This window comes from Desarmillaria tabescens (genome assembly GCF_030435595.1).
Source record: "Desarmillaria tabescens strain CCBAS 213 chromosome Unknown EV420scaffold_62, whole genome shotgun sequence".
Lineage (NCBI taxonomy): Eukaryota > Fungi > Basidiomycota > Agaricomycetes > Agaricales > Physalacriaceae > Desarmillaria > Desarmillaria tabescens.
Window position 1 is genome coordinate 179,913 of NW_026848361.1, and position 21,857 is coordinate 201,769.

At 49.0% G+C, this 21,857-nt stretch overlaps 6 protein-coding genes across 6 annotated transcripts; 2 read left to right on the forward strand and 4 right to left on the reverse strand.

The window, feature by feature from the left end:
• Positions 1–1,402: 1,402 nt before the first annotated feature.
• EV420DRAFT_1278194 (uncharacterized protein) lies at positions 1,403–1,898 on the reverse strand (the record flags this gene model as incomplete). Its single annotated transcript, XM_060468071.1, has 2 exons — positions 1,403–1,666; positions 1,716–1,898. Coding segments are annotated over 2 exons (447 nt in total), but the record flags the coding sequence as incomplete, so codon positions are not given.
• A 2,838-nt stretch (positions 1,899–4,736) lies between these two features.
• EV420DRAFT_1071401 (Alpha/Beta hydrolase protein) lies at positions 4,737–6,128 on the forward strand. The gene is made up of 2 exons (XM_060465636.1): positions 4,737–5,103; positions 5,152–6,128. Exons 1-2 carry the CDS (start codon positions 5,049–5,051, stop codon positions 5,979–5,981), a joined length of 885 nt encoding a protein of 294 aa, XP_060324477.1. The 5' UTR covers positions 4,737–5,048; the 3' UTR covers positions 5,982–6,128.
• Positions 6,129–9,838: 3,710 nt separating this feature from the next.
• Positions 9,839–13,441, reverse strand: EV420DRAFT_1071448 (P-loop containing nucleoside triphosphate hydrolase protein). The gene is made up of 9 exons (XM_060465637.1): positions 12,846–13,441; positions 12,234–12,722; positions 12,121–12,183; positions 11,641–12,072; positions 10,995–11,582; positions 10,663–10,940; positions 10,489–10,613; positions 10,332–10,437; positions 9,839–10,280 (listed from the first exon to the last, which is right to left on the reverse strand). Exons 1-9 carry the CDS (start codon positions 13,358–13,360, stop codon positions 9,946–9,948), a joined length of 2,931 nt encoding a protein of 976 aa, XP_060324478.1. The 5' UTR covers positions 13,361–13,441; the 3' UTR covers positions 9,839–9,945.
• A 555-nt stretch (positions 13,442–13,996) lies between these two features.
• EV420DRAFT_1768732 (peptidase M24, structural domain-containing protein) lies at positions 13,997–16,586 on the reverse strand (the record flags this gene model as incomplete). Its single annotated transcript, XM_060480986.1, has 10 exons — positions 13,997–14,037; positions 14,086–14,135; positions 14,186–14,354; positions 14,602–14,692; positions 14,750–14,790; positions 14,834–14,911; positions 14,962–15,023; positions 15,072–15,271; positions 15,318–15,848; positions 16,536–16,586. The coding sequence occupies 10 exons, from the start codon at positions 16,584–16,586 to the stop codon at positions 13,997–13,999; spliced, it is 1,314 nt and encodes a 437-aa protein (XP_060324479.1).
• EV420DRAFT_1752209 (Alpha/Beta hydrolase protein) lies at positions 16,587–18,357 on the forward strand (the record flags this gene model as incomplete). The annotated part of the gene is made up of 5 exons (XM_060480396.1): positions 16,587–16,693; positions 16,741–17,230; positions 17,274–17,558; positions 17,920–18,098; positions 18,281–18,357. Exons 1-5 carry the CDS (start codon positions 16,639–16,641, stop codon positions 18,355–18,357), a joined length of 1,086 nt encoding a protein of 361 aa, XP_060324480.1. The 5' UTR covers positions 16,587–16,638.
• A 1,285-nt stretch (positions 18,358–19,642) lies between these two features.
• Positions 19,643–21,600, reverse strand: EV420DRAFT_1071585 (uncharacterized protein). The gene is made up of 5 exons (XM_060465638.1): positions 21,415–21,600; positions 19,992–21,359; positions 19,868–19,948; positions 19,734–19,815; positions 19,643–19,670 (listed from the first exon to the last, which is right to left on the reverse strand). The coding sequence occupies exons 1-3, from the start codon at positions 21,452–21,454 to the stop codon at positions 19,911–19,913; spliced, it is 1,446 nt and encodes a 481-aa protein (XP_060324481.1). The 5' UTR covers positions 21,455–21,600; the 3' UTR covers positions 19,643–19,670; positions 19,734–19,815; positions 19,868–19,910.
• Positions 21,601–21,857: the final 257 nt, after the last annotated feature.

Sequence of the window (21,857 nt, forward strand, 5' to 3'; positions counted from 1 at the left end):
GATACAAATGATTATTTAAATAGTTGGAACACTCTCATGCTTTCCATGATTTGACACACAAGATAGTGAAGGCATTTGATGCATATACACTGGGGAGCAGGCCCTATACCTGCACTATGATGGAGATTCTGTATCAGACCAGTTATATGATAATCAGATAGATATGAAAAGTTATAATGATAGGACTGATGACTCAGTCTTTTTCCATCTGGAAAATCAGGTCAAGTGCAGGTGAAAGTGGTACTGATGCATTATATTTCTTGAGATAGGAGAGGAAGACAGACCTGACATTGTGCATATTATTAATATCAATATTTCTTGCGATAAATAATCAAATACAATTTTGGTTATATATAATATACTTTTAGTTATTATGTATATTAGTATATATGATATAATGTCCAATTATTCTAAATCCATAAGCCATTGTGTCCCAGGGGTACTCAGGTACCGATCTATTCGGAATGACATATGTCTGAGGCGTGACCATTAGGCTTTCTCTATAAAGGGGCCAAGTATTCACTTGTTGCTCCCCTCTTTGCCTTTGGCCTTTGTTGGAATCCTTGGTGTTGTGCAGGGTAGACTCCTGGCTGGTCAGTGGTAAGACCAGTTGATATGAACTTGTTGTTCCTAGGCTCCTACAGAGCTTGTATTTATACTACTTTGCAATGTAATCTAGAATGTACTACACTATTCTACTAGTCTCGTGCTTACTCAGCAACTCTCAGCATGATGCCGGATTGCCCCTTCTAGAACTTTCCGGCAAAATCCCAACAGCCTTTGTATCTTCTTTTCCAAGACGTGAGGGGTTTTATCCGCCCTGTTTCCAGTGCAGTATCAGTTGAGGTACTGGAGAAGATGGACGTTCAGTTCAGAAGATTCTCGTGATGATCAGACGTTGATTGGTTCGGGATCTCAGACCGAGATATCCTTCCCTTTTGGAACTCAACCACCAGCAGTTCGACTGAGGAAGGGATTCAAGAACTGGGCTCATCTGCTCTTGGATTGTTTTTTCTATGCACTATTCAATCCCGCATATCCTATCGAGATGGCCATCTTTTGAGGACTTGAGCGAGATCGACAACCATCTCTGTTCAAGTTCTAACCTCTCCTTGCTACTACGCATAACTTCTTTTTCGCACTTTGGGAAGCAACGATGATATACAAGAACAACCATAAAAGGGCGTGTTTGATTGGTTATGGGCATATCGCGTTCTAACGCGGACTGACTCTGAATGCTAACTATCTTAATATACAGAACTAAAGACACCCCTACGAGCTCTGGAATTTCTGGACAATATTATTTACGTATACACGCCCTTCCACAAAACCCAAACATAAAGATGGACCCAGAGCGGTGGAGTCCGAGCTGGAATCTCTGTATTCCCGGTCAGCCAGGTTATCATACCACTAGTAGTTCATTAACGTACCAAACACCAGGATCCTGAACGAGAGTGTTCAGCTGCACGCCATCGGGAACTGGACCATCAGTTTTGGCGGGGCACGAACCAGGTGGACTGACAGCGTCCAATCCGAGCGGTACGTTCCCAGTCTGGTCCCCGCTAAACTTGGTAAAGTCGGATCCGGCAAACTGGCAGTGGAACAATCCGTTGAGTTCAGAGTTCTTTGGGGCGGTTTGGCAGTAGGGAACTTGTAAGCTGTCGGGCTGGAAGGTATGTTAGATGAGGATGTGGGAAGGTAAGTATGAAACTCACGGCATTACGAGGCTGCTCAACAAACAGCTGGGTTAGCCTGATCATCTCAGCGTCATTACCAAGCTGTTTGGCGAGGTCGATCATCTGGTCAGCCGCGTTTTGTTGGTCACAGTTTCCTCCGGCAGCCAAGAGGCTGGTAAAAGCGGTTTGGGATAGGGTGTTGCATTGGTCTGCTCCGCCCGCGGTGACCTGAGAGAAAGAGAGGCTAAGATAAAACGACAACTTGAACACGGGAAAGACGGGAACTCACGCATGCTTATTCCCAGTCGTGTGTGGAATCGGAGATGATCTGAGAGATGCGCTTCTGCAGAGGGTGCGCTGAGGAGAGTGCGATCGACGCAGAGAGGACGAAGAGGGAGATGAGGCGTTGAACCATTGAAAGAAGAATTCGGAAGGGGTTGAACGTTGAAAAGCCGAAAGGTAGAAATGGGGGAGGGGGGGGAGGGACCTGTTGTGCTTGGAAAAACACGAGAGAATTTATATACATAACGGTCCGGAACCCAAGTCGGATATGGTCGTATGCTCGGAATCCCCGTCAAAATCATGATGGTTGGTTGGAAGGTTATGGCAAACATTGACAGGAATTTCCGGTATGAGTGTTCGACAAAGAATGTTGGCCTCGAAGATGATCATAGGATTAAGAAGGCGTAAGCACGGGGAAGTGATTGTTGTGATGGAACATGGCCATTCTTCGGGGGTATAGAGGATGGATTCAGGATGGTACTTCGTCCCAGTTATTTGCACGAACCTAGGTGATCTGATAATGAGGGTGTGCGCTGTATGTATGTATGCTAGGTAGGCCAGAAAATTGAGTCTCGACGACAGGAATGAAACACCTCATTTTGAACAATGCGACTCGATCCATTCACAATAATCCTTAGGGAACGTTACATCCGCATTCATTCATTTCCGGTTGTGATGACTAGCTAGGAGAACCATATGGGCGTCAGACGAGCCGTGGCGTAGATGGAGTCGCGATCAAAGTACCCGGCCATGTGTGGGAAAGACGGCTTTATCGACCTTGGATTTGAGGGATTTCGAAGAAGAGGCGACTATTGCTTGGATCAGTATTCAATGTTCATCTGTAAATGGCATCCCGGGCTCACCGTAGAGTCCTGTGGTGTTCGCTTGATAACTCGGATGCAGCCAAGATTCATAGAGCCACATGCAACGTAGGATGCTATGACGATGCGAAGGTGCACAAAGGACGTCGGATAGTCGGTCCCTTAGTAGTTGACATTAGATGTCCGAGAACCCCGAGAAATCCAATACGTAGTAGCCTCAGCCTGAGAGGTATGCTTTTGCTTCAATCCCGTGTATACCAACAAGGTGGCCAGCTTTTGAGAATGTTTACCTCAATCGGACAACCATCTCATTCGAAGACTCGTTGTTATTGGTTTCCAAGTCGAGAAGATCAAACCAGTTAACGTTGTAATACCCATTCCGCACGGCCGACCTGCACGTCTCATCACTGCTTTACTTAATCGTTGCTTCATGGCCTGCGAGCTTTGGTAAACCCTAGCTTTCGCCAATCCAGCCTTGCGTGCAGAGAGGGTTGTAGACCCCCGGTTACATGCGCACAGCGCTTCCGTATCTCCTCTATACAATCTGAACACTGAACAATAACGAAAGTGGAATGGCAAAAAAATGAAAAATGAAAAATTCTCATGGATAAACTCATGGTCTCTGAGGGAATCGAACCTAGCGTGAGGTCTTGTGTGCTAACCGTCGCGCTAACAGAGAAAGTAGCATTAGCAAAACTATTTTGATTCTTCTTTGTCTCGCTGGGAGTTTTGTTCCCAGTTATTCAAAGGCGAATCCAGGGCTAGGACAGTCCAAGATATTGTTGTGGTGGGCTGTATCGAGGACACACCGGGGTCCTGGACGCGTGTACCAAAATAGGATCAAAAAAACAAATTGACATAATCCTACTAGCAATGTCTCGCTGGGAGTCGAACCCAGTGTATGGGGTGCTTTGTTTCCGGTTAGTCAAAGCCGACACAGACATTAGAGGAGCGTAGCCATAGAGTATGATTGGCTCGGAGCGTTGTTGATCTGAACGTGGTGAAGATGTTATCGCGGCGCTGTTCCGAGGTGGAGAATAAAACACAACAGGAAATGCAGCTCATCAAGGGAAAAGAATCAAGATAGGCTCCCCCTCCCCACCCCCCCCAAAAAACGCGGGCAAATTTCATCACTAGCCTCACTGGGAGTCGAACCCGGCGGAGGCTACTTGCAGTTAGTCTAAGCGGACATTGAACAGGAACGTACCGATCCCGAGATAGGGTTGTGTGTAAGTTGCGGCTACCATTGCGAAAAGTGAAAAAGTATTATTGCTAGTCAAGAAAGAAGCCGTCACCGTGTTTTTCGAAAAAAAGGGACTTGGAAAAAGCAAGTGCCAGCGATTTGAAAATCCAGCTTCAACCCTGTAGCTGGGAGTCGAACCTAGCTGAGAAGCGCGGGTGTTAACCGGTACGCCATGAAAGGGATGGACGTTATGGGTCGAGTACTATTTATAAGGCATTAGTACTGTGAGCAGAAAAATAAACCTTGAAGCAACGCACTTGAAATAACCTGTCCAAGTATTAAGTTCGAACTTGGGCAAATGAGCCAGTCCCGCGAGGAGTCACCCGTTTTGGCGAGAAATGATATTCGTGAATAACAAATTGCTCACCAGAGGTATTCGGCTGGTTCTATACGTAAGGAACCGACAATTCCACCGGTCCAGTTATTTACAGTGCCCTGGAATCTTTGTCATAACTGTTGGACCAGGATGGGCGCTAGGCCCATCTACACCAGAATGAGGCGGGATCAATGCCATGTAAGTAGGTGAGAATTATGATACTCGCAGCCTCGCACAGATGGGGTTGTCACGCGTTGATTTATCAACGCATTCATACAGTGAGCATGAAGCGGCTGCTGTTTGAGCCCTTTGTAACTGTCATGAAGAAAAACGCGACGAGTCCGGGTTCGGAATGAGGTGGATCGAAAAAGGAAACATTGTGACGGTGCGTGATTTGCATGTGACTTGGCTAGTTTCAGCGTCTATCTAAGTCTTGGACCGGCATCGCTTTCGCCATAAACTCGCGTTTGTTTCGCATGCGCGTGAAGCTGACTCAGTCTCTCCCGAGATCGACGCTCCGCTCCCCTCGCGCCCCAGTTATGTTAGCCGTCGAGTACGGAGTATAGTGTCTCTCAGTCATCCTCATCCGAGCCGGGGCCACAGTTCACCAACCTTGCAACGCCATCCAGTGTGTCGTTTGAGGATTCGATGAGGGCATGTTTTGGGCAGTATAAGATACGCGCGCGGCGGTGGTAAATATCCAGCAAAACATGGAACAAGCAGCCCAAATCGGAGGGAGAGAAATTAACGATATCTTGGTGCCGAGTGCGTCGTTTCCCCTAAACCTTTGTTATAGCTAACCTCTTCCAACAGCACTAAACGCGTTTGTCCCCATCCTCGAATCCAAGCGTGCGTCAATTGAGCAGACAACGCGAGAGACACACCAATATGGCCCAACCGACCGGCACATGCTCGACGTGTACTACCCTCCCACTCCGCGTCCCGACACCCCAATCCTCGTCTTCTCATACGGCGGCGGGTTCTACATGGGTGCACGCACACTTCCCGCTCCCGCATCCATCATCTACCACAATCTCGGCTCCTTCTTCGCCACCCGCGGATTCATCACTGTCGTCCCCGACTACCGCCTGGTCGACTCTGGTGTCAAATTCCCTGGCGCAGCGCAGGACGTGCGGGATGCGATGCAGTGGGCTGTGGATAACCTCCCCTTCCCCGATTCTGATATCTACGTCCTCGGCCATTCGGCGGGGGCGATGAACATGTTCACTATCCTCGCTCTTCCGGAGCTGTACTCCCCGACTTTGCAGCCACGTATCAAGGGTGCAGTCCTCCTCTCTGGGCCGTACACGTTTGAGGACATGCCAGCGGATATGAAGGATTCCGTCAGACTGTACTACGGGGAAGACGATGAGGCGAAACAGAGGGTGCCGTTGGCGTTGTTGGAATCAGCGGGTGCCATACCGACTCTGAGACTCTTGCTAGGTATCGGCGAGAAGGACATTCCCTGCCTGCACCCCGCTATGGAGAAATTCGGCGCGGCTTTGAGGGTGTCGTATGACGAGTTTGTCGCGAAAGGGCATAATCACCTTAGCTTGGTGTTCGCACTTGGGACTGGGCAGGGCGAGGAATGGGCAGAGGATGTGGTCAAGTGGATCCATGCATGCAGCGACTCGGAGCCGTAATAGCGCACTGTCCATGTCATCCTTTTCTAATATAACGCACTTCATCATATCGCTACGCCAGTGCTTGAAAAGGATTCGGTTAGGTTTATCAGACAGGGAGGATAATCTAGCTAGCCATTAGGGACAATATCAGAAATTTAAGCCACATCTACCTAAAATAGCAATCATCCCAAGTTACCGCTCCGGTTGGGAGTCGAACCCGCCCTCTGGCCCTAACAACCAGTGCACTAGGAACGCGCTTGATTGCGACCAAATACTTTCCCCGTTTCTTTGCACTCATTCTTGCAAGGAAGACCCTGGGGCCTGGGTTGGAAGAACGCGTATTCAAACCCCGAGCGATATTGCACTGGTAATTAGAAGTATGCATAAAAACAATCCGAAAAAACCAAACTATCATCTCTTGATGGGGGTCGAACCCAGCGCCAGTCGGGTAACCAGTATACCACAGGAGACGGCTTGAAGTAATTTCAAACCGACGCATACATCTATGCCCCGAACCAAGAAAAGATGCTCCGGGAAGAATCTAACTGGGCGGGTGTATTGGCTGCGAGTCGATCCCCTTTCAATTTGCAAGTTGGAATACGGCGGCCCCGAGCAAAAACTTGGGCTATATCCCCACACTTTTATTGTTCCTTGCCTGGGAGTCGAACCCGGCGCGCGTGCGTAGACCGATAATCTACGGGGGACAAAGTAGATTCGAGGATTAGCCGTCATCACGAGTTCCGGAAATGACAGGGAGGTCGAGGGCAAAGTAAGTAGTCGCCGTCTGGAAATCGGATACATGACTTTGTATCGGCACCTATCTTCTTGTGTAGCTACAATCCAAAAGAGGGAAGAACGGCGAAGCTTGAGTGGTACGAGGAAACAAATGCATATGCACATTCCTGAATAGCACTGGCACAGAGCATGCCATCTAGGTTCAGCAGGCGTGCAATCATCCAATTACTAGGAGTCGTCCTGTACTGAGAGGCCTGTGTGATTGTATCCCCGGGCCGAGGGAGGCAAACTGAGTTCGCAGCTAATTAAAATTCACTGCGGAAACAATAATAGAGCTGGCAACAACCGTGCGCCGCTATTGCCAATTGCCGATTCTTACAAATGAAGGATAAGCTAGAGAATCAAAACAAAGAGGTCATCACGTACACAGTATAACACTCCATGGGAATCGAACCCTTGAACAGTAGCTGAAACCCGATGCACTACTGGAGTACAGTGGACATGGAAGAGGCACTAGCTCAGAAGTTACTGATAGTCCCCTCGGAGAAAAAGAGAAGTTTAGGGAGACAGTCTCGTTGAACAGTTCAGTGCCAGTGAGAGACAGAGAGAAGAAAGGACTCTGAGTCCGAGCTGCGGACCTTGAGATTCTGCAGAAAAAAGGCAATGGGTTAGATAAAGGTCGAAGACGGTCCGACTATCCGGCGGCGTGTCATCAACGTTCATGTCAACCTTGAGCTTGAATCAGAACGCCGAACGGCACTGATCTGTCTCACAGACCGCAGGAATGGCGGCGGACAGTTCTGGGTACAGCTCTAGCTGAAAAATTCTATCTATCACGATTGGACACCCTCCTAGACGACGGGGGTTCTCAATGCATTCAAACTTCAATTTTGGCGCGACATTTGTTGTTGTCTGCGACGAATGTTCATGCTTTATAAATCTTCTGGAGATATGGCTCATCTGTGTTTCCAGGAATACTGATAGCAGATTACACGACTCGTAGCTGTTCCTGCATCAATTTATCTGTGACTAAAGGAACGTATGGCCCCGGGCGCGTATTCAGTCCACCAAATCATAGAGGAAGTCTCCGCTATTGTTCGTCTTCCAAATCCCGGTATCTGTTAACAATAATAATCGAGGGCATTGAATGAGGACGCATACGACAGGTGAAACAGATCTTCTGTCTCAATATAGTCCTAGGCGCTTGTTGGTCCTACTATACGCGTAAATTCGAGGCATTGCAGGGGTGGAACGGCCTTCCGCTCGCGTCACAACACCTATCGGTATCTTACTTCTTCGTCTCTGTTCATTACGATTAAAGCCAAACTCCAGGATCTGATTTAGAAAGCCACGGGACGATAAATAGGTGCCAGAATGAACGAGCCTCTAGTTTAGGTCGAAGTAGACTCAAAACTGGGTGTACAGGCCGGCGAAGCGCAGGCTGCAATGGAAGCAGTACTAGACGATGTCACCACGCCAAACTAGACACCATTGAGTTTCCTGCACTCGGACGAAAACACAGAACCCAGTAGGTTGGCGTCGGTCCCGACGTGACTCACTTAAAAAAAGTGATAACCTTGAGACACATTTGAAATTACGGATATTGGAAGGATATATGTGAGCAGAAGGAGATGAGCGGGTACGTTGTTTCGCCTTGCATCGATCGCCGTTGGGATAATCGGTATTCTGAAAGAAGCTTCAAAGATTATCGAGCTGGTTCGGAGTGTACGATAAATCCGTATGCTGGCGACGTGAATATGAATAAATTCAGACTGCTCGGAGTATGGCATCAGAACGTGTTTGCATTGCGGCTATCCACGAAAGGCACATCATGACAACTCATTTGTGGTATATTTCAACCATTTTCGGACTCTGGGCATGAGCCACATGGAAGAAAAGGGCTTCAAACATAAAGACTAAGTTCCCGGGCCATAAGGATCAGAAAACGCGGGCAACGAGACCCGAGAATCTGTAGAGTGAGCCACAACGGAAGCAGACACTTTGTGCCCTATACGGACGCATCGGATGGGACATGTGAAAATGAAGCTTTCCGTGGTATTTCAACACATAAAGGTGCCGATCGGAATGAGAAACAAGAGTGAACGGCGAACATCGTGGCCGAAGGGAGCACAGGTGGATTCTGATCGAACCAGGGTGCGTGTCCCGTGAGTCAAGACGCATCGAATTTAATCAAGCTTCAAACTCCCAGAAAAACGAATGAGAGGGCTCATCTTTAACGTGGTAGCTTCTGTCTCGTACTGAAAGTAGTCTACGTCGTCCACCTGCTGAGAGGCTACTGGTGACTCACAGGTATGGCATTTCCAGCATGAAGAACTGCTGAGGATTTAGGGTCTTGAAGCCTGAATGGCACGGGGGGGGGGGGGGGGGGGGGGGGGGGGGGGGTGTCGCGGCATCGATAAAGACAAGATAGATAGATAGATAACCGGTCGAGGTCCCAAAAAGGAACGCCGGGGCTCTGTGCCGACACAGAACGTGTCACAGACCACACTCCCTCATGCCGCTGTGATATCCTCAGTTGCCAGCCAAGAACGTCTCATGGAAAACTGGATTGATTGGCCCCTGCTGACAAAGAGCGACTCGTTCCGGAACGATGCGGATCGAGAGGGTCCCTTCAGTGCCGGCTAAACCCTACCAATAGTATTCTACTTTCAAACTAAGTCTTTTCAAATGAACAAGGACGAAACCAATACTATAATTGACTACGTCCGAATGAGTTGGCGTCGTTCAGTGCAGGACTTTCCTGAATCCTTAGGGTCACTTTACGCTGCAAGCTCCGAGAAGAGTATATATCCATCCAGAATCATTGGTAACAGAGTTATCACACTTATCATTAGTCGCACACACAAGCGAGCAAGATTGTCTGGACTTTCGCTTGCAGTCAGCATCACAATGCCAAAACAGCGAACTTGCAACTGAGGGCACGCGTCAACACATGGCGCTGCTATCATCATTCGTCCTTCCATTCACATTGACCAAGACATCCCACCGTTACGGGTGGGAATTTTATTCCTAAGGCACCTCGAATCCTTTTGACAGCCACCGTAAGAATCTTGCCTTGACTTTCCTGCATGCTCACTGCACCAGGCCAACATTGTGTTGAACTTGCATCAAACAATGGATGTTCCCTCAATTTTGCGGGTTACATCACTAAGGAAGTTGATTGCATAAATAAAGTAGATTTAGCTACAATGGATCAATGAACAGACACTATGTTGCTGCTGCATGCTCAGTCTTCCTCTCTCATGACTAATCCATCACCGAGGCCTCCATCGATTTCCTCGTCATCAGTATCCGGGGGAGGAATAGCATCACCGCCGTCGGCCACATTCACGATGAGAGCCTTCAACCGCGCCATGGTCTCTTCAGCCTCTCCAGCAGCCTTACTCCTCACTTCCTCAACGTAATCATCCACACTGGCCTTTGGATCCCACGAAATCCGGTGTCCACGCCAGCCACCCCTCATATGGATGTAATTCATGAACGAGCGCCATATAGGATCGAGGGCCAACACATCTGAGTTGCCAATGACGATGAGAAGGGCTTGAGCACGAGTCACGGCGACTAAGGCAAAGATGAGATGTTACGAATAGATGCTAGATGGACGAGACATACCATTGAACCGATGGGGACTCGCAACAAAGCCGAGGGTCCGACGAATGTCTGAAGTAATGAACTCTGCATTACTCCGAACGGTAGACATAATGATGATTCGGCGTTCCTATCGGTTGGTATAAGTACTTTCGTGAAAGGCAGATGAAATTTGGATTACCTGTCCTTGGAACTCTTCGGTACTTCCGACGCGAATATCTCTCAACTTTGGATCTCGATAGAATAGATCGAGGATCTTCATCCTTTGAGCATGGTATGGGGTAATGACAGCAATATCCTCAGCACCTATGATCATGTTATTGATGCGATAATCACCTCAGGAAAAAGTACTTACGTATCCCCTTCTTGGCCATTAGCGATGTGCAGTAGCTCTTCACGAGCGTTGCTTCGCTAATATTGAAGAACGACGGCGACGATTCCTCCCTCTGGTCACGTCCGACCACAGAATGAAAAACAATCGGGAACTTCTTCGTCGGGAGCACAACCGAATTTTCCAAGCTCTTTGTCAACAAAGGATCACCACAGGCTTGCAACAGGTTCCCGTAGAATTGTTCATTCGGGAACGCCAGAATATCTGGATGAGATCGGAAATTCTTGATGAGCTGCATGATACTAGACAAGACTGTGAGGAGGGTTTATGCAACGAAAAGGGAAGGAAGTACGCACACGACACCGAGTCCTCCACTGACACCGCCATCCCACGGAGACAAACCATAACATGGCCTTTGCATCAACCGCGCCAAATAACTCTCCTTCAACCCCAGATCCCTCGCCAACCTCGAATGGACAATAGGGCCCAACTGCTTCAGGTCTCCCGCCAAAACTACGTTGGTATAATTATTCGCGAGACCCTTGATAGGTATCATGATCTCAGGTTCCTTCCCCTGACCTGCCTCGTCTATGAAGATGCACTCAAAATGACCGGGTTTCACGCCCAAGCTGCGCAGGGCGCCAGCGGAAACGCACGTCGAGACGACTACACGGTACTTGAGAACACCTTCTAGGGTCGGCATCGCAAATGCTTGGTTGTCGTTGATAAGGGAGAATTTGTGGAGCGTCTTGGGGAGGTCACCGAACTTTCGAGTCATTGAATTCATACGGAATACGTCTGTGGCACCGAGGTGCATCAGCTTCTGTGTGATGAGGTCGGCGGCGGAGTTATTCGGTGTGCATGCTAGGATTCGGGTATTGGGATCACGCTTGAGGAGCTGCTCTATCGCTTCGACGATGGTCACCGTCTTTCCTGTTCCTGGACTGGAGATGTCAAGACGATTAGACTGTGTAAATAGCATACCACAGAAGGCACACTTACGGTCCGAAGACGATGAATGGCACACTCCCCTTTGGCTGATGTACAATAGCCGCCACCGTCTCTAACTGTTCCCTGTTCCTTCCGATGTCGCGGTTTAGAGGCACGAGCTCCTCCAACATAGCCGAAGTGACAGGACCCGCCGTCGTCAAGTGTTCAGGCCCGGGGAACAGGAATCGGGCTGGGTCGTTCTTGTTGTCCAAGGCATCGTGCATTCGACGGAAGGGGATACGGTTCAAGACGAATCGAACATCAAATTTGGTTCCGCGATACATGTTGAATTCATCGCTAAAGCGGAGACTGACGTGCGACATGGTTACATTATGTACCCGCCCTTCAAACCAAGTTTTGTCTGGCTGACCAACGGGACGAACAAGGATGAAGTCTCCAACAAGAACAGAGGGCCGCCCTTCAGCTAGCCCTTTTACTTGAAGTCTGGATGTGGTTAGCAGGAACAAAGAAAGGGGAAACAGAGATACTCACTCGTATCTGGGGTAGTTTGCTTTGATCTCTACACCTACCATCGAGTAGGTGTCCAGATCTTGCCTGTAAAACGATGAGCGTAGAAAATACAACGAATTGAAGTTCAGAGATACCTCATCTGCTCCTCTTCTAAATAAATGAGTGTCTGAAAGTGCTGCGCATACGTAGCGGTAGTGAACGACGAAGGCATGCATCGCTTGACATCCTTTGAAGCGGTCCTCTTCAAGTATCCCTCCGGAGTGTACAATGTTTCGACGAGGTTCTTAGGAATGTTGTATTGGGGAAGCTTGAATACCCATTTCGTCGGGGTCCAAGTGGGCGGACGAAGGCTCCGTTTGATGGGACCGTCTAACGCGATGTTACGTCGCTTCCGCTGAGTGTAGGGTGCTTTGGGTGCAAGCCGTTCGTGATCAGCAAGGTCACCGACGGTAACGCAGACCTTTCGCTGGATGACAAAACCACGATGCTGGGAAACATCGAAGAATACCAGTTCTAGGGTATCTTCAAAATACCCGGCATAAGATGGATGAAAGGTTATGGAGACCACGTGAGGTCGGAACGAGCGAATGAATTTTGACGTTGGGCTTACAGCGACAGAAAACCTGGCAAGAGCATACCGTAAGTTTCCGTTTTTCACCAAAAAAACACGGAACGAAAAACCGAAAAAAATTCTTTCAAGGAGCAAGCCGGCCCATCTCCTGATACGACATACCGAAAAAACTTACTTTACGCCATGCTCGTCTTGCTTCTGAGCAGAGAGCATCCTGCACTTTTTTAAAGAAATTAGCACCGCATCATCTCGATCCGTTCTTTGCACCAGTACAGCGACCACCGCTGGCTGTCGCCCAGCCTCATCGACGATTCCGAAATCGATACCTTCTAGGTTAGACACTATGATGCCATTCTTGTTCCTCTGAGCATCCTGCAACGCCGTCTCCAGTCGTTCCTGGACCGTATGCGTGGCAACATGAGCCTGGAGTTCATTCTCCCAAAATTCTCGAGTGGGACGACAATGAGGGCATGGTTGCTTTGGCCGACCACCCGTCCCCAGCTTCGATACAGGTGGTTGGATCCCCGCAAGGATTTGCTGATGGCGTCGGCCGCGTACGTGGCTTTGATAGTTGCAAGTGTCAAGGACCAGCCCGCAATTGCACTGGGTAATGTCATGGCGCAGCCTGCACATACCTAGTGGTTGTCTGCACCCACTAGGAGAGAGAGAATCGTAACATACAGCAGCCATGGTGGCTGCAGGAGCAGAGTTACAGATACCATGCTCTACCCTCGTGGGTGGAAAGACAATGACTACAGTATGCAAACAATGGCAAAGCAGCAACTTGTTGATGACTCAGCAGGCAGCGTTGCGCACTGCCTTGAGCCGAAATAGACACTGCCCCTCGGAAGAAAAGTTCGATTAGACTGAGATTGACGGGTTAGCCGCGACGCTGTGAAATCATCAGAAAGGCTAAAATCTCTGCAAGCCCTTGTGACTCGTCATTACAAGTTCTCGGGGTCGTTAATCATTGATCGTAGGCAATAAGAAGGTTGCAGTTCCGAACACAAGTCTTCCATCGGCTTCAGTAAGGATACCGAGGTTTGGAGCATAAACTGCAAAAGAAAGTAGTCAGTCAGCGCTGTCCAAAATATAGCGCAAATAATGTACCAGAAGCCCCTCGGCCGAAGCATACATCGAATCGGTTACTTCCACAGGTTAAGACACCAGCACCAAGAAGACAGAGGACAGCAACCACTCGTAGAATCTCTCTCTCGTATAAAAATACATACAGTATGTCATCAGGACTTCCGATTAAATGGGCGAACACCCCCGCTTCAACCAATCTAACGCTCGCTTGTCATCTTGCAACAACGGCGAAACCTTCTACCAGACTTCTTCATGACAGTCATTAAACCATTCCGTTTCTATAATGGATCAGTGCCTCGAAATCATATCGTAGCAAAAAGTTGCACCTTCTGCAGTCAGTAATACTTTATCCACCAATTTCTTGTGAATCGGACAGCTGCGTGGTAATTAGCAGACAGAAGACACAGGATGGGCAATCCGACTCACATTGCGACATGCTCAAAACCCAGGTATCCTTTATTCCCAAAATTATTTGGCGTCTGAACCTCCTCGACCAATACGATATTCTCTATCCGAATGCCAAACTTCCCATCGGCATAGTAACCAGGTTCATTCGACACCGTCATGCCAGGCTTAAGTGCATTCGCGTTCAAACCTGGTCACGAACGCGTCAATTTCAAATCCTAAACGCAGAAGATATAGAACTGACCGATGCACGTGCCAATTCCATGAGGTCCTTCATGGACGTTAAGGAAGTGACCTACTCCATGACTGGTACCGTGTCTGTAGTCGAGTCCGTCTTGCCACAGCGCTCGTCGTGCCCATGAATCACCAAAAGTAAATGAGCATCCATCAAGGCGGAAAGCATTTGGCAGAGACATACATAATGTAGCCAGTCGTACCATTAGGGAATACAGCAGTGTCGATCGCAATATGACCCTGGAGAACTCGAGTGTTTGCACGAATTTCCTCCGGCAGAGGTGTACCAAAGTGCTATATGTAAGACGTCAGCAATAGTTCACACACTGGCACAAGATGAACAGCACGCACCCATGTTCGAGTCACGTCGGTCGTACCGTCGAAGAATTGAGCTGTACAATAATGCAATGAGCCGGGATGAATATCTAGACATACCTCCTGAATCGCACAAGTAGACCTCTTCCTTATCAATAATGGCAGAATCCTTCGAATCCGGAGAATAGTGTATGATCGCTGGCATAATCAGTCATTCTGTTGCCCGCGAAGGTATGCGTGACCCTCACCAGCATTGGCGCCAGCCGACGAGATTGTAGGAAAGCTTAGACCCTTAAACAGACCTTGCTCACTGATATCATCAGCCAACACTGTTTTACACAACGCAAAGACGACTCACGCTCGGTACTCTTCCAGTTTGCCTGCAGCACCCCACTCCGACAGCTTCTTCCCTTGGTTAAGCTGATCTTCGAGCCAAGAGAAGTGTTTCACCAAAGCTGCGCCATCACGAATGTGACACTGCCTGAATCCCTCGAGTTCTGTCGCGTTTTTGATCGACTTCAATGAAGACACGGGAGATGGTAGAAGGGTGTAGTTGTCCTGAGGCAAAGTTAGCAACGTGAGCTAGAATGAAATGATGCTGCACCTTTCCAACAGCCTCGGCTACCGCCAAACTGGATTTGTCCATGACTAGAACTTTGCCTTCCGACTTGAACTCTTTCAAGAAGGTCCAAAATTCCTCGTAAGACTTGACATCAACATCTGCCGGTGCACCTCCTTGAACAAACAGTGTTGCACTGTCCATCGTGACAACCGCATACGCAAAGAAAACCGGGTTAAAGTCGATATCCGATCCGCGCAGGTTATACAACCAAGCAATCTCGTCCAAAGCCGTAAGTATTATCGCCGCGCATTGTTTGTTTTTCAACTTGTCACGCAGACACCCAAGTTTAGATTCGTGGGATTCGCCAGAGAATTTTTCCTCGAGATGAACAATCGGATTCTTGGTTCGTGCAGGGCAATCCGTCCAGATTTGATCCACCAAATTTTGAGGTAGAGAGACGAGCGTCGATTTGCGAGGTGACAGATTCTTTGAGAGCGAAGAGGCGTCTTCGGCGGTGATGAAGGTCGCGTCGATACCGATCCGTGAGGATTCTTCGAGATGCTGGAATGCTATCTTCAATCATATATCAAGTTCCAACTTGGGAAAATGAACTAGTCCCCCGAGGAGGTCACTTGTTTTGGCGAGAAAGGATATTAAATAACGAATTGCTTACCAGACACATTCGGCCCATACACAGGCTTTCTGAGTTGTCATAAGAAACCGACAATTCCACTGGTCCAGTTCCTTACGGCGCCCTACAAGGTTTGTCATACCTGTTGGACCAGGGTGGGCGCTAGGCCCATTTATACGTAGTATAGTACACCCGAGAAGAATAAGCCAGGATGTGAACCAGGGGTGCCGGTGAGGATTATGATACTCGCAGCCTCGCACAGATGGAGTAGGCAAAACTCAGGCAGTGATTGATCAGCGCATTGATACACCAAGCATGGAATGGCTGCTGTTTGAGCCATTTACTGTCACGAAGGAAAAACGAGACGAAAGGTGGATCAAAAAAGAGGCCCCAAAAAAGGAAACGTTGTGACGGCATGTGACTTGGCTTCAGTTTCAGTGTTTACCTTGGACACGACTTTCATCGGCACCTTTTCCCATAAACTCATGCTCGCTTCACATGCGCGTGAAGCTGACTCAATTTAGCCCGAGCCCGATGATCCGCGCTCCCCGCGCACCATGATGTTGGCCGTCGAGTACGGAGTATAGTGCCTCTCACTCATCCTCATCCGAGTCGGGGCCACAGCTCACCAATCCTGCAATGACATTCAGTGTATCGTTTGAGGATGTTGATGAGGGCATGTTTTGGGCAGTATAAGATACGTGCGCGGCAGTGGTAAACATCCAGCAAACCATGGAGCAAGTAGCCCAAATCAAAGGGAGAGAAATCAACGATATCTTAGTGCCAAGTGCGTCTTTTCTCCTACGCTTTACTATACCTAACACCCTCAAACAGCACTGAACGCGTTCGTCCCCATCCTCGAATCCAAACGCGCGTCAATCGAACAGACAACGCGAGAGACACACCAATACGATCCAACCGACCGGCACATGCTCGACGTGTACTACCCTCCCACTCCGCGTCCCGACACCCCGATCCTCATCTTCTCATATGGCGGCGGGTTCTACATAGGTGCACGGATGCTCCCCGCTCCCGCCTCCATAATCTACCACAACCTCGGCTCTTTCTTCGCCTCCCGCGGATTCCTCACCGTCGTCCCCGACTACCGCCTGGTCGACTCTGGTGTCAAATTCCCTGGCGCAGCGCAGGACGTGGGGGACGCCATTCAGTGGGTTGTGGATAACCTTCCCTTCCCCGATTCTGATATCTATGTCCTCGGCCACTCGGCGGGGGCGATGAACATGTTCACTATCCTTAATCTCCCGGAGCTGTACTCCCCCACCTTGAATCCCCGTATCAAGGGTGCAGTCCTCCTCTCCGGACCGTACACGTTCGAGGACGCCAGCGGATATGAAGGATTCCGTCAGGCTGTACTACGGGAAAGATGACAAGGCGAAAGAGAGGGTACCGTTGGCGTTGTTAGAATCAGCGAGTGCCATACCGACTCCGAGACTCTTGCTAGGTATCGGCGAGAGAGACATTCCCTGCCTGCACCCCGCTATGGAGAAATTCGGCGAGGCTTTGAGGGTGTCATACGACGAGTTTGTGGCCAAAGGGCATAATCACCTCAGCTTAGTTTTCGCGCTTGGGACTGGACAGGGCGAGGAATGGGCAGAGGATGTGGTCAAGTGGATTCATGCATGCAGCATGCAGTGAGCCGTAATAGCTATGTCATCCTTTTCTAATACGATGCACTTCATCATATCGCTACGCCAGCGCTTGAAAAGGATTCAGTTAGGTTTGTCAGACAGGGAGGATAATCTAGCTACTAGCAATTAGGGACAATATCAAAAATTTAAGCCACATCTACCTAAAATAGCAATCATCCCAAAGTCACCGCTCCGGCTGGGAGTCGAACCCTGTCCTCTGGCCCTAACAACCAATGCACTACGAACGCGCTTCATTGCGACTAAATACTTTCCCCATTTCTTTGCACTCATTCTTGGAGGGAAGTCCCTGGGTTGAGAGAACGCGTATTCAAATCCCGAGCGATATTCCACTGGTAATTGGAAGTATGCATAAAAACAATCCGAAAAAACCAAACTATCATCTCTTGATGGGGGTCGAACCCAGCGCCAGTCGGGTAACCAGTACACGGCTTGAAGTAATTTTGTACCGACGCATACATCCATGTCCCGAACCAAGAAAAGATGCTCGGGAAGAATCTAACTGGGCGGGTTTATTGGCTGCAAGTGAGTCGATCCCCTTTCAATTTGCAAGTTGTAATACGGCGGCTCCGAGTAAAAACATAGGCCATGTTCCTACATTTTTATTGTTCCTTACCTGGGAGTCGAACCCAGCGCATGCGCGCGCCGATAATTTACGGGGAACAAAGTAGACTCGAGGATTAGACGTCATCTCGTGATGTCGACAGAAACAATCATATCATCTCTGGATCTGGGAGTGGAACACAGCGCTAGTCGGGTAACCAATAAGCGGCAAGTCAACTAGCGCATCCGAACCCGGATCGGATTCTTGTCTCGCTGCGCAGACTAGATGCTCTGCTTAAGACCCGAGGAAGAAGCTACTTGACTGTGAACAGCAGGTCGGGGTGCATGATCTCAGCTTGGTTGCGAGTCGATCCCCGAGCATGAATGAATCAAGTCGGGAGTACGGGATCCCGAATAAAAACCAGACAACTGATATCTCCAAGTATGTCTCCTCGCCTGGGAGTCGAACCCGGCGCGCGTGCGTTGACCGATAATCTACTACAGGGACAAGTCCTCACATACAAGTAGCACTCCACATGGGAATCGAACCCTTGAACGCTGTGGTAGCCAATGCACTACCGGAGTATGGTGAGCGTGGAAGAAGTTCAAGAGAGACTGGAAAGAGAGGCAATTATCCCCCTCGCCCTCGGAAGGAAGGGAAGTTTAGGGAAACAGCCACTCGCGGTCACGGTGTGCTGATTTAATGTTCGCAGTTTCATGCTAAAATGCGTTGATCTGGGCCTTGAGCTTGAGATCTTGAAGCTTGAGAGCTTGAGGGTGGGTTAGAGGTCTCGGGAGTCGGGCCGGGATGGAGTCAAAGTAACAGGGCACAGCCACTTAGTCTGCGACTCTCACGCCGGGCGCCCGCTAGCTACCCCACTACTTTGAGTTTCCTGACGACTTCTGCATCTGGCTGTTCCGATCCCGACTTCCATGTGCATACTACTTTGACAAGAGAACTGGGACCATACAGCTTGCAGCCACACCGCTTCCTTGACTGCACAGTCTGCAGTGGCAGTTGAAGTCTGGCATGAGTCGTGGTCTACTAGCTGGTCGTCGCCGTTCATATCCTGTAGGCATTCAAAATTTCAATAAACATATATCGCATCATCGCAACCCTGAAGCCGACTCTCCACGATGATACTTCTCCCTCAAACCAGCAGGACTGATCATAGACTCGCAAGGCAGCTCTTCCATCCAGCCTGCCGTCGTACAGACCGAATCCAGCAAATCCAGAGATCAGCCAAAATGTGCTTGTGCAACTTACTCGAGGGAAGATACCTGCAGGACTGCTTGATCGAGGCTGCTACGGAAGTGCTCGAGGTGATCATTCGATGATACTGCTGATAGACGAAGTCGGCCCAGTGGTTGGATGAGCGGGCCAGCGTAAGCCGCCTGAACTTTGTGGATGTTTCTGCCAGTAACGCATGGTAATGGTGACTATAAATCACGTAATACGTCTACGCACGACACCGATTTTGAGAGACGAAGCACGTATCCAGCATGGTTACTGTTCAGTTCCAGTTCAGCTCGTTGCATTTCCTGTCGTTGAACCTGCAACTCTAAGACTTTCGGTAAGAAATTTGCATCCAAGTTGAAGGAGGGGGCTGGGCTAACCAGAGATATGGAAATGATAATAAAGACAAGAGTTCAGCGGCTCGCTAGTTGCAAGAAACATCCCATGATGTGAGGCGAATGACTTGACTGGAATGAATTTCGGGATACTATGCAAAACTGGATACTTGACAGACAATAGAACACAAAATGTTGGATACAACATCTTCTGCCAGTGTATCATAAAAGAACACGTTCCTCGAGTAGTCCGTCCATCTCTAATTACAGAGCGTGTCAGTGATAGCAAGGACCGTAGAACACCTTCATCGACAATGACTGAGATATCCAATCCTTCAGCCTTACACAATTTCAGACGAGCAATATGCGACAAAGTACCGAGCTTTGCAACACCTTTCGCCTCTACACGAGCAGGATTCCGGCATCTGATACGAACCTGAGACAACCGAGTAACCCGAGAATCTTCAGGAACGTTCCAACGCCTATCGATAATCCTGACCAGTAACTCATCCCGTCCGTGCAGCCGAATATCACCCATAAAAAGCCTGTTTGCGCTCAGCTCAAAGACAGACAAGTTGGGGAGCATCAGACCCCGGGCCATGTCGCCTGAGTCGAGACACCTGAGACACTTGGATGGATCCATGTCGTTTTCCGTACCCGCCAAAGATAGAATCAATCTGTGAAGCTGGGGAACGCATGAGAATAGTTGATCGGGGTTTAGGGTCTTTCGCCCTAGCCGGAGATCAAGGGTCCGCAGATGACTCCCAGAACAGGCGGAGAATCGAGATATCGTTAGACTGGATGATGGATAGTCGGTATATGGCATAATGAATGTTAGGTATTGCAATACCGGACAAGTGAGGTGACGCAGGAGCAAATGAGAAAATCCGAGGCTCAGCGAACGGAGTTTTTCGAGCGTCAATGGGGCGATGGTGGCCGCCTCAGAGCGGAGCATGGTCCTCTCCTTCAACTCTTCAAGATTCGGACAAAGACGGAGAAGCTTGACAATCAGCTCTAGCCGATTCAACTTCAAGAAGAACATATCCAAATGTGTGATACCGGACCATGGAAAGAGAATCGTGCTCGGGTCAAAGTAGGATACCCGTACATCCAATCGGAGACATCTGAGGTTCGGCGCGTCTTTGAGCACGCCCATGATGGTAGCGATGTCATCAATAGAATAATTGTGAGCCAAGGAAAGTGACCTCAACGAGGGGAGATGGATCGGATGGGGATTGAGTAGTGATTGAGTCCATTGACGAGAGGAAGGGCCTAGAAAAGAGACGTCTTCCCATTGCTGTGAATGCTGCAGTAAGGTCTCAACGATGGTATCTGAGAAAATGTAACCCGTCCATATCGTCATGGAGAGTTTACTCTGTCTGGTCCGCTGAAGGGCCTCCTGGACCATTCTTGCTCCGATTTCTTCTTGTATTCGGTGCGGCGCTTCCCAATCAATTAGAACAAAACACGACCACAGGGCTGGATAACCCCAGACGACATCTCGCCACCGGCGACAGACTCGCCCCAGTAGCCATGGACCCTCGTGTAGGGGCTCAAGAACGCTGTACGAGCCTGGGAGTGCAAGAAGAAATATCTCGGACAGAATTTCGGGAGGAAGGGAATGAATGAGCGAGTTTAGTTCGATTTTAGGTTCTATGATGGATACAGTACCTAGATAACCATGGTATTAATAAGCAGTGGTACAGATAGAGGGATAGTCACTCACTGGTCCTATCTCCTATCGTGGCCGTTCTTTGCGACTTCATTTGGGCAGGAATAGAATCTACTTCGGTCTTCGCATTTGAAAGTGAGAATGATGCCTAGAGGAAAGGATTTGTCTGTTCAGTGAGAGTGGAAAGTGGAAAGTGTTGCGATAGGAGTAGGTTTTAGGGTGACCTTGGTTGCCGTGTCTCGGACCGAGATATCTTTTGCTGTTACTCCCACGCCACAGACGCGTCAGACGATGTGGCGCCATCGACGATAGACTTTCTCCAACAGTCGCGGCTCATGCTAGAGGGCGGAGGATACCGAGAGGATTTTTGGAGTCCGAGGAGATAATCTAGAGAAACATGAGTCAAAAGGCATTCTTTAATAATGGTGCCGGCAGCCTGTTTGAAGGCATAAACATTACTCACCGTTTTCGTACCAGCCACCTTTTTTTTTTTGGTG